The 12,391-nt window shown below is 42.2% G+C and overlaps 1 protein-coding gene across 1 annotated transcript in view; it reads right to left on the reverse strand.

The window, feature by feature from the left end:
- tesk2 (testis associated actin remodelling kinase 2) overlaps positions 1–12,391 on the reverse strand; it is a 110,695-nt gene that overhangs the window by 56,842 nt on the left and 41,462 nt on the right. The window contains exon 3 of the mRNA XM_078218643.1: positions 5,986–6,107. Coding sequence (XP_078074769.1) covers positions 5,986–6,107 — 122 coding nt within the window. The remainder of the gene's footprint in view (positions 1–5,985; positions 6,108–12,391) is intronic.

The raw sequence follows: 12,391 nt of genomic DNA on the forward strand, positions 1-12,391 counted from the left end.
CCATGATTTTATTGAATGGCGGAGCAGATTCAAGGAGCCGAGTGGCCAATTCCTTCTCTGAATTTGTACGTTCATCTATTAGCAGCTCATTCGTAACTATCTGACAGGTGGCGTGAGATGTCTAGGATTTGAATATAAAAATGTCTTGCTGCAGTTATGATGTGGAGATGCCGGCGTTGGACTGGGGTAAGCACAGTAAGAAGTCTCACAACACCAGGTTAAAGTCCGACAGGTTTATTTGGTAGCAAATACCATAAGCTTTCGGAGCAATGCTCCTTCGTCAGATGGAGTGGTGATGGACCACTCCATCTGACGAAGGAGCATTGCTCCGAAAGCTTATGGTATTTGCTACCAAATAAACCTGTTGGACTTTAACCTGGTGTTGTGAGACTTCTTACTGTTGCTGCAGTTATACAGGGCCTTGGTGAGGCCACACCTTCAGTATTGTCTGCAGTTTTGGTCTCTTAATTTGAGAACGGATATTCTTGCTATTGAGGGAGTCCAGCGAAGGTTCACCAGACTGATTCCTGGAATGGCAGGACTGACATATGAAGAGAGGCTGGATCGACTGGGCTTGTACTCACTGGAATTTAGTAGAATGAGAGGGGGATCTTATAGAAACATATAAAATCCTGATGGGACTGAACAGGCTAGAAGCGGGAAGAATGTACCCAGTCGGCGAAGTCCAGAACTAGGGGTCACAGTCTAAGAATAAGGGGTAAGCCATTCAGGACAGAGATGAGGAAGAACTTCGTCACTCAGAGTTGTGAACCTGTGGAATTCTCTACCACAGAAAGCTGTTGAGACCAATTATATGTTCCAAGGGGGAGCTGGAGGTGGTCCTTGCGGCTCAAGGGATCAAGGGGTATGGAGAGAAAGCGGGAATGGGGTACTGAGTGTGCATAATCAGCCATGAACATATTGAATGGTGGTGCAGGCTCAAAGAGCCGAAAGGCCTACCCCTGCACCTATTTTTTATGTTTCTATGTAAAACCCAGCTGTAAGCATTTCCGGAGGTTTGATCGCGTGATTTGTCTGCCAACGATCTCTCAGCCCCACATCTCCCAGAATTCTGATGCCTGAGCGACTCCTCCCAAGCATCTTGGAATATTTTAATACACTTAAGGCACTATATAGATAAGTAACGAAATACTTGTTGTGTTCCAATAACAACATGTTGCAAAAGGCGTCATCTCTGGACACTTCCCTTTGCACCTTGCTTCCTTCCTACTCCCATATGCTTGAAGTTAATTCAGTCAGCATGAAGTGTAAGTAAAAGTAGAGGCAAAGAAGCCACTCTCTTTGAAATCGACTGTTTGCGTGACTCTAACCCAAGGACAGAGCTGTAACTCTGCCGCCCTGGATGTGGGTAAAGAATTCTCCATTCAATTGTGTAATAAGGGCACCTGCAAACAAAAAAAGATGACTTCGACCAATCCCCAAGGTGTCAGTAAAATACAGGTTTCCTGGACAGGCACTGAAGGCGGCACAGTGGCTAGCACTGCTGCCTCACAGCGTCAGGGACCTGGGTTCCAATCCCGGTTTGGGTCACTGTGTGTGGAGCTTGCACGTTCTCCCCATGTCTATGTGGGTTTCCTCCCACGATCTGAAAGACGTGCTGATTAGGTGCATTGACCCGAACAGGCGCCGAAGTGTGGCGACTCGGGGAATTACACAGTAACTTCATTGCAGTGTTAATGTAAGCCTTACTTGTGACTAATAAATAAACTTTAACTTTAACTGAGGTTTACATCCAAATTTGGTTTTCAGTCCAAAAAAGCTCCTTTTTCAAAAATAAAGATCCTGGGTAGGATTTTTCTCCCTCTCCGCAGCGTGTTTGGCGACAGTGGGAGGTGGCGTGCCGCCCACTGGCAGTGGGATCTTGTGATCGCACCATTGTCAATGGGGTTTCCTGGTTCCTGGCAGGGGTACATCACAGGAAAACGGTAATTTCATTGGCTGATAAGTAACTGCTAGTTTGAATTAGCTATTCTAAATTGATTTCAGATTAAAGGTAATAAGAAGAAATATTTTACAGATTAAAAAGCTTAAAATTAATTGAAAATTTTAAAAACAAACAAATTAAAAGCTAATTGAATAAAATAGGATGGAGGGCCAGGAGATGTATTTCACCTGCATGATGTGGAGCTGGTGGACTCCATTGTGGACACATCTGTGCTAAGTGTTGGTTGCTCGAGGAACTCCGGCTCCAAGTTGATGAGCTGGAGTCTGAGCTCTGGACAGCTTCCAAGTACCTCTTCACCTCCCTGATGTGTTGCAGTGTTTCAGGAGGCAGTCACATTCCTTAGATTAACCTTGAATTTGACCTGTGGTCAGGGACAGGAGGGTGTGACTGTGAGTGAGACAGGTAGAGGGATCCAGGAGGTAAGATGGTAGGAGCCTCAGCCCTTGTCCAACAGGTTTGAGATTCTTGCTCCGTGCATGAATGAGCACGGGGACTGTAAGGGAGGATGGGGGAGAAGAGAAATGTAGTCGTAATCGGAGATAGTATCATTAGGGGCATAGACGTTGTTCTCTGTGACCAAAATAGAGAGTCCCGTAGGTAGTGTTCCCTACATGTATTAGCATACGTGTGACAATAATAAGTATTGTTTCTTGCGCGCTATATAGACAGAGCATACTGTTCACAGAGAAGGAAACAAGAGAGTGCTGAGGGAATATGAGCAGCTGGGGCTAAATTAAAAGGTAGCACCATAAAGGTAATCATCTCCAGATTACTACCACAGCCACAAGCTAATTTGCACCGGGTCAATAAGATTAAAGAGGTAAATGCGTGGCTCCAAGGTTGGTGTGGGAGAAATGGGTTCAAATTCACAGGACATATCATCAGTATTGAGGAAGGAGGTAGGAAAATGGACGCGAGGAATGTCGGAACATCCATGATCCTATTTAATGGTGGAATAGGCTTGAGGGGCCGAAGAGCCTACCCCTGTTCCTATTTCTTGTGGTTTATGGCAAGATTTATTGCAAACAGATAAAAAGAAAAAGAGGTAGCACTGCTGATCTAGTAATGGGATATGAACCAGAATAGATGAGAGAAATAAACATAGCAGAACAACTAGGCAACAGCATATAATGAGGTTTAAGTTAAATTTAATAAGCACATATAATGAGGTTTAAGTTAAAGATTGAAAAGAACACGCCGGGAAAGATCAAAATAATAAATGGGAGAAAAATGGTCATTTTATTTGGATAAATATGGGATTAGGAAAATTAAACTGAAAAAAATTACTGACAAACAATAGAACAGCAAGTTCTATTGTAAGGCTGGTCAACTGAAATTTTCAACAGATCGTTGTCAACTCAGAGTATTGAGGGAAATGGATCAAAAGCAGGTCAAGGAAATGAGTTATAGGTCAGCCAAATTGAATTTCAGAACAAGCTCAAGATGCTGAATGGTCTACTTCTGCTCTAATTAAAGATACTTTAAGGAAGTTGAAGAGAATATCAATCATTTGCCACTTCACAGTTCATGAACTACAATCAACACAAAGAATGAGCAGAATCTTACGGCCGTTCATGTCGGAGGCATTTTTTGGTCTGGCTGCAGTGAACAGAAATTTAGCTGAGTGCCAAATTCTCCATCCTCATTTGCAGCAGGGCATGATGAGATCACGCCCTAAAACTATAACCAATTTTGAATTTTAACAGGTGAATAAAAAGACTTAAATTACATACGTCACCCACGGTTTATGATGAAACCGAGGAGGTAAGGGATAGAGGGAAAGTTGCTGATTGGATAGGTAACTGGCTGTCTGATCGAAGACAGAGGGTGGTGGACGATGGAAAATTTTCGGATTGGAGGCAGGTTGCTAGCGGAGTGCCGCAGGGACCGGTGCTTGGTCCTCTGCTCTTTGTGATTTTTATTAATGACTTAGAGGAGGGGGCTGAAGGGTGGATCAGTAAATTTGCTGATGACACCAAGATTGGTGGAGTAGTGGATGAGGTGGAGGGCTGTTGTAGGCTGCAAAGAGACATAGATAGGATGCAAAGCTGGGCTGAACAATGGCAAATGGAGTTTAACCCTGATAAATGTGAGGTGATTCATTTTGGTAGGACCAATTTAAATGTGGATTACAGGGTCAAAGGTAGGGTTCTGAAGACTGTGGAGGAACAGAGAGATCTTGGGGTTCATATCCACAGATCTCTAAAGGTTGCCACTCAAGTGGATAGAGCTGTGAAGAAGGCCTATAGTGTGTTAGCTTTTATTAACAGGGGGTTGGAGTTTAAGAGCCGTGGGGTTATGCTGCAACTGTACAGGACCTTGGTGAGACCACATTTGGAATATTGTGTGCAGTTCTGGTCACCTCACTATAAGAAGGATGTGGAAGCGCTGGAAAGAGTGCAGAGGAGATTTACCAGGATGCTGCCTGGTTTGGAGGGTAGATCTTATGAGGAAAGGTTGAGGGAACTAGGGCTGTTCTCTCTGGAGCAGAGGAGGCTGAGGGGAGACTTAATAGAGGTTTATAAAATGATGAAGGGGATAGATAGAGTGAACGTTCAAAGACTATTTCCTCGGGTGGATGGAGCTATTACAAGGGGGCATAACTATAGGGTTCGTGGTGGGAGATACAGGAAGGATATCAGAGGTAGGTTCTTTACGCAGAGAGTGGTTGGGGTGTGGAACGGACTGCCTGCAGTGATAGTGGAGTCAGACACTTTAGGAACATTTAAGCGGTTATTGGATAGGCACATGGAGCACACCAGGATGATAGGGAGTGGGATAGCTTGATCTTGGTTTCAGATAAAGTTCGGCACAACATCGAGGGCCGAAGGGCCTGTTCTGTGCTGTACTGTTCTATGTAAACCCACCATAGATCTCATCAGTTCAACAGACGTTGTTAATTCTCCTTTTCAGATTACAGGACATGAATTTCATTGGGACTTCTCCAACTCCCCCATCATATCTACATATGTAAATTGTGTTTGTGTCACATTATGGTGCTGGTAGCAGGAGCTCCAAGAAAATTTACCAGAAAAACTGAAATGATCCAGATAATAGATATTTGTTCAGATTTAGTTTTGAGAACCAATTGTATTTCAGCTCCCTTAAGCCAAAATTGGTGAAAAAAAATCATCTTTTTTTGTTCCACACAATTATGGATTTTAGAGTTTTTATTTCGGATCAGTAATCAATTCCATGCAATGAAAATATAATTACACTGAACTGGAATGTGATTCTCCCTTCAGAAATTATCAGCCTCAATGGGTGAATCTCACTGAAACTCGAGAAAACCTTGACCTTCCACGCTTCTAAAATAAGATTTAAACATTTTCTTTGAATTTCTGTCACATTTCAGTTCAGTCACATTTCATTTAGCTTGCCTCAAAACATCTCAGATGATGACGAAACAAAGTTAAATAAATCTGTGTTGAAAATGATGCCTCTAAGTTAAAACACTCTTTCAAACAGAAATTCCTCTGCAATATGAAGGGGAACTACTGATTACATAAAATCCATCTCAGTTACAACATGGGAGAAATTCCACAATGTTGATAGCTACATAGAAGTAGCTGTACATGTACAAATATGCAGGATTACCTGGTATTCGGGTTGCCACATCTGTCGTTAAGTCTGCCCGTTGACATACCCAGAAGTAGTGGGGAAATTGAGAGAAAATGTCCAACAGCAGTAATTCATTTTTCATATTTAATTTCTAACACCAAGGTACAAACCTGTCAATCACTGGAGGGGTTAAAACAGATAAATGCAATACAAAGATAATACTCAATACCTTTCAGAAGTTATTAAAAATTACATTTTATTAAAACAAAAATAAAGAATTTTAACTCATTATCTTTTTTATGTACGCCACTTACAAAGAAAATTACGTGAAAATTAAAATAAAATTGATTGAACCTTTCATTAGCAATACAAGATAAGCAAGCTCTGGAATAGCTTAAACATTTTAGAAAGTGAATTCCCTTCAGAATTACTGGTTTGACCAATTCCTGTTTAAATACCTGAGAATGTTGGGATGAGAAAGACGATTCATTAACTGCACTTCCCGCAACATATTTGCTCTGTTGCTAATCTGCTTGTTCATCTTCAGTGCCATTACTTGGCCTGATGTTCTGTGCCGCACCTATAAAATTTCAAAAAACTATAGATGTAACTTCAAAAGGATGAAACCAGAACTACACAGCCAATCTACGGGAAGGCGAGACAAAGGGAAAGATTAAAAAAGGTTGTGCTCGAAACTCCAGAACACATAGCAAAACTATACCAACGTGTGACAGATGTCAGTTTGATAGTGAATATATAAAGTACAGAGAAATGCAAAAGGAGCGGAAAGGCAAAGACAGTACAGAGAATAGAATAGAGAATTCACAAGAGGTTTTACACAAGGTTAGGGCTTATGGATGGGATTGGGAGTCAAATATTAACACAGATTGAGATTGGTTAAACAGACAGAAAACAGAGTAGGAATAAATGGGTCACTTTTGGGATGACAGGCTGCAAACAGATGTAGCGCCACTGCTTGGGTCTCAGTTATTTACAATCTGTATTGGTGACTTTGTTGAGGGGACTGACTGTGGAGGATGGAAAGAGGTTTCAGAGGAATGTAGACCAGTTACGTGATTGGGCAAGATGACAGGTGAAGTAATTGTGGGGATGTGTAGAACTTTAGCAGAAAGAATGGAAAAGAAATTTTTTTTAAACAAGATTCGGAGGTCCTTCCACACAAAATTCATAGAACATTAACATGTAGATACAACAAACAATTAAGACAAATGGTATGTTAGCTTTTACTATAAGGAGGTTGGAGCACAAGAGCAAGGAAATCTTGCAATTATATAGCATTTAGGTGAAACCACACTTTTCAAAAATCCTATCATGGCATGTGAGCAGTACAGGAAAGGCCAGCATTTGCTGCTCATCCCCGATTATCTTGAGAGCCGCTGCAGTCCATCTGGTGTAGGTAAACATATAGTGCTGTTAGAAAGGGAATCCCAGGTTTTTGCGCCAATGACAGTGAAGGGACAGCGGTATAGTTAGAGGTTGGTGTAGCACAGAGGAAAACCTGCAAGTGGCGGTGTTCCCATGTGTCTGCTTCCCTTGACCTTCTAGGTGGTAGAGGTCATAGGTTTGAAAGGTGCTATCGAAGAAGCCTTGATGATTTGCTGCAGTGCATCTGTGTATGGCTGACACTCTGCATTGGTAGTGGTGGGAGTGAATGTTTAAAGTGATGGTGGATGGAGCACTGATCAAGCAGGTTGCTCTGGCCTGGATGGTCTCAAGGGATTTGAGTGTCATCAGAGTCACACTCCATCCAGACAAGTGGAGTGTATTTCACGACACTCCTGATTTGTGCCTTGTTGACGGTAGACAGGCTTTGGGGAGTCAAGAGATGAGTTCCCAGTCTCTGACCTGCTCTTATAACCACAATATTTATATGGCTAGTTCAGTTAAATTCCTGGTCAACAGTAACCCCCCAGGATGTTGATGTAAGGGTCTCTGCAATGGTAATGATATTGAATATCAAGTGCATGCTAAGATTCGATCTTGTCGAAAGTGGTTATTGCCTGGCAATTGCGGTGCAAACAGTTCATAACACTTGTCAGCCAAACCTGAATGTCATCCATGTCTTGCTGCATATGGACAAAGACTGCTTCAGTATCTGAGTCGTCGCAAATGGTTCTGAACACTTAACTATCAGGGAACATTCCCACTTCTGACCTTATTATGGAGGAAAGATCATCAATGAAACAGATGAAGATGGTTAGGCCCAAGAAACTACACTGAAGAACTTCTGCAGTAATGTCTTGTGGCAGAGGTGATTGGCACCCAATAACCGCAGCCATCTTCCATTGCACCAGGTACAATTCCAACCAGTGGAGACTTGCCATAATTTCCATTTACTTGAATTTTGTTAGGACTTCTTGACGTCACACTTGGTCAAATGCTGCCTAAATGCCAAGGGCAGTCACTCTCGCCTCACTGCTCGGGTTCAACTCTTTTATCCATGTTTGGACCAAGGCTGTAATGCAATCAGGAGTTGATTGGCCCTGGTGTGTACCTGGAACAATGTATACAGTTTTGGTCTCCTTACCATAGGAAGAATACAACTGCCTCAAACCATGTGCAAGGGTTCACTGGATTAATTCCTGGGACGAGCAAGTTTCTGAACAGGAAAGAATAAAATGGCCTACATGCTCTAGAGTTTAAAAGAATGAAAAGTGATTTCATTTGAACACATGAAATTCTTCGAAGGCTTGACAAAGTAGAGGCTGAGAGACTGTTCTCCTGACCAGAAAGTCTAGAATGAGGTATCATCTCAAGATAAGTCAGCCATTTAGAAATGAGGCTAGATAGATTTTTTTTTTAAACTAGCGAGCTGTGAAGGTATCCCAGAGCCCTGTGAATATATTTAAGATCGCGATCAATTGATTTTTGGACACAAGGTTATGAGATAAGGGGTGAGAGCAGACAACTGGAATTGATGCAGAAGTTTTGCCATGATCTTGCGGAATGATGGAGCAGGACTGAAGTGCTGCATTGCTGACTCCAGCTTCTATTCCTTATTTTCTAACAAAGGGAATCCAAGGATTTTTATAAAGGCATATTAATAGTGAAATTGATTGTTGGAGGACCAGAAACAATTGCAGATCAAAATGGAAATCTACTTGTGGAGGCAGAAAGCATGGCTGAGATACCAAATAAGAATTTTACATTGGTGTTTATCAAGGAAGACTAAAAAGCTAAGGTAAACAAGGAAGTTGCACAGATAAGATAGAAGTAGACAAGAGGAGGTACTAGGAAGGCTAATAGTACTTAAACTAGATAAGGCAAGCTGGTCTGGACAAGATGCATCGTAGGTTGCTGAGGGAAGTAAGGGTAGAAAATTTTGGAGGTGTTGGCTACAATTTTCCAACCCACCTTATATGCAGAAGTGCAATGCTAAAGAACTACAAATGTTACATTCCCATTCAAAACAAAAGGAAAAGGATAAATCTGGTAACTACAAGCCAGTTTGTTTAATATCAGTAATGGAGAAATGTCAAGGGACAATAATTCAGGATGAAATTAAGAGCTACTTGGACAAACAATGATATAAGAAAGGGCAGCACAGATTTGTTAACAGTAACAGTTTGTGCTTGATTAACTTTGCTAAATTTCTTGAGAAGGTAACAGAGAAGGGTAGATGAGGGCAGTGCAGTTGAGTGCCCATGGACTTTGTAAAGGTGCGGAAGAAGAAACAACACGAGGGAGTATTTAATGAATGGCAGGACACTGGGAAGCTCAGAGGAACAGATGGATTTGGGGCAGTTATTCACAGATCACTGAAGTTGGCAGAGCACGTGAATAGGATAGTTAAGGCGGCATATGGGACACTTGCTTTTATTTTGGCCGAGAGTACAAGTGCAAGGAGGTAATGTTGGCGTTGCACACAACATTGATTAGGCCATAACTGGAGTACGGTGTGCATCTCTGGTAACCTCACTATAGGAAGGAAGTGATAGCACTCAAGAGGTACAGAGGAAGCTCACCAAGATAGAGCCTGGGATAGAGCATTTGAGCTATAACGAGAGACTAGATAGACTTGGATTGTCTTCTTTAGAGCAGAGAAGACGGAGGGAGGGACATGATTGAGGTGTATAAGATTGTATAGGGTATGAACAGGGGGAGTAGGAAGCAGCTGTTCTCCTTAGTTGAGGGGTCAATCATGAGGGGGGCATTCTTTTCGGTTATGGGCAGGAGATTCAGAGAGATTTGAGAAAAAAACATTTTAACTCAGAGGGAGGTGAAAATATGGAATGCACTGCCTGGGATGGTAGTGGAGACCAGAAGCCTTACAACCTCTAAAAAAAAATTGGATGAGCACTTGAAATATAACATTCCAGGATATGGGAAAAGTACAGGAAAATGGGATTAGCGCACCTTTAGTGGTAGTTGTTGTCGATGCAGACTTAATGGACCGAAGGGCTTTTTCTGTGCTGTATGACTCTATGGTAGAGAACTATATATTTGCTTTGTTAACAATGCAGAATCCCATAGGTATAAAGGGCTGGAGCAGCTTCAACTCAAAATTAGCTAAGGAACAGTAAATGAGTTATGGTGGACTGCTGTTTTTTAGGCTGAAGGGAGCACCGAGCAGGTATCAGGTATCAGCGTATACCTGATACGCTGCAAGAAAGGATGTCCCGAGGCATGGTACATTGGGGAAACTATGCAGACGCTGCGACAACGGATGAATGAACACCGCTCGACAATCACCAGGCAAGACTGTTCTCTTCCTGTTGGGGAGCACTTCAGCGGTCACGGGCATTCGGCCTCTGATATTCGGGTAAGCGTTCTCCAAGGCGGCCTTCGCGACACACGACAGCGCAGAGTCGCTGAGCAGAAACTGATAGCCAAGTTCCGCACACACGAGGACGGCCTCAACCGGGATATTGGGTTCATGTCACACTATTTGTAACGCCCACAGTTGCGTGGACCTGCAGAGTTTCACTGGCTGTCTTGCCTGGAGACAATACACATCTTTTTAGCCTGTCTTGATGCTCTCTCCACTCCCATTGTTTTGTTTCTTAAAGACTGGATTAGTTGTAAGTATTCGCATTCCAACCATTATTCATGTAAATTGAGTCTGTGTCTTTATAAACTCTGTTTGTGAACAGAATTCCCACTCACCTGAAGAAGGGGCTTAGAGCTTCGAAAGCTTGTGTGGCTTTTGCTACCAAATAAACCTGTTGGACTTTAACCTGGTGTTGTTAAACTTCTTACTGTGTTTACCCCAGTCCAACGCCGGCATCTCCACATCATCTCTCCCACAAGCACATTGGGGCCTGGTACTAATGCCCCATCAGTGGAGGTTTGCCAAGTAGGGGATGTGGCCAGTATTGAACCTGTTGAGAGTGAACCACTCTTTCCTTGGAAGGCTGAAACCAGGCAACTGTTGGGATGAGTTTGAGACTAGGTACTTGTTTGTCCAATGATTCCCATTCACTTGTCCAGGCAAAACTTGCATTGAAGTGAACAATACACACTAAATGAAATTATTTAAACAGGGTGGAGAACACTTAGACCTGAGGGTGTTTGTGCACAAGCCTTCTTAAGGTGGCGGGACACATTAACAGTGTTTAATAGAGCATATGGGATCCTAGTCTTTACATAACAGAGACATGAATACAAACACCTAGATAAAACACTATAGTTTTGCCCTTACTGAAAATTACACTATGTTCAATTGTTCGCTCCACATTTCAAGAAGGCTTGGGTTGAATACAGATGAGATTTATTAGAATGTTCCCTGGGATCAGGAATTCAGTCCTGTGGATAGGTTTGAAAAGCTGGTGTTCTTGGAGCAGAGAAAATTAAGAGGAGATTCACTAGGAGGTACCTAAAATCATTAATGGTTTTTAATGGAGAAAATAAGCATGAGAGATAGAAGCAAGAGTAGATTGTTTGGGCCCCTCATTATGGTTGGGCATAACTGCCTGCCCGGTGCCAGTGTTTAGACATCTTTTCCCTTTTGGAGAAGAAGTTCAATGATCCAATTATCCTGGTCCATGTAGGAACCAATAACATAGCAGAACATCATTCCTGATTCTGCCCAAGAGAATCTGAGACATTAGGGTCCAATTAAAAAAAGCAAAACATGAAAGAATTGTTACATAAGCCACGTAACAATTAGCATAGGGCCAAGCAAATTAGAAAATTGAGCGTGACTCAAAAATTGGCGTGAGAAGAGGAGATCTTAATTCATGGGAGCACTGACACCAGTACACAAGGAAGAATGAGTTATTCAGTTAGGATGGGCTCCACTTGAACTAGGCTAAGACCAGTATCCTGGCTAATCATTCAACTAGGGCTGGAGACAGATTTTTAAACTCACAGGGTTGGGGAAGGGGAAAGAGGGCTCAGGTGAAGGGAGAGTGGAACAGCAGAGTGGGACAAAAAGAGACAGAGTTTAACCAAAAATGTACCTTGGCGAATAGAAATAAAAACAATGGAATGAAACATTCTTTATCTGAATGACGAAGAATCCACAATAAGATAGATGCATTAGTGGCACTAATAGAGGCAAATGATATAGAACCAATAACCATTACAGAGACATGGTTACAAAGTGAACAAGGTTGGAAAATAAATATTCCAGGGTAGACAATATTTCAGAAAGACAGACAGAATGGCAAAGGAGGAACAATGGTCCTTATAGTAAAGAATTACATAAGGACATAAGTGAGAACGGATCTAGCGTCTGAAGATCATGAAGTTGAATCAGTATGCATGGAGACCAAGAATAAATAGCAAGAGTCAGAAAGCAGGAATAGTTTGCAGGACCCCTAACAGTAGTTATAGTATTGGAAGGTGCAGGCCATTCAGTCCAAGTCAGCTCCATCATCCAATAAAATCATGATTGAGCGG

The sequence above is a fragment of the Mustelus asterias genome, chromosome 8, assembly GCF_964213995.1.
Source record: "Mustelus asterias chromosome 8, sMusAst1.hap1.1, whole genome shotgun sequence".
Classification (NCBI taxonomy): Eukaryota; Metazoa; Chordata; class Chondrichthyes; order Carcharhiniformes; family Triakidae; genus Mustelus; species Mustelus asterias.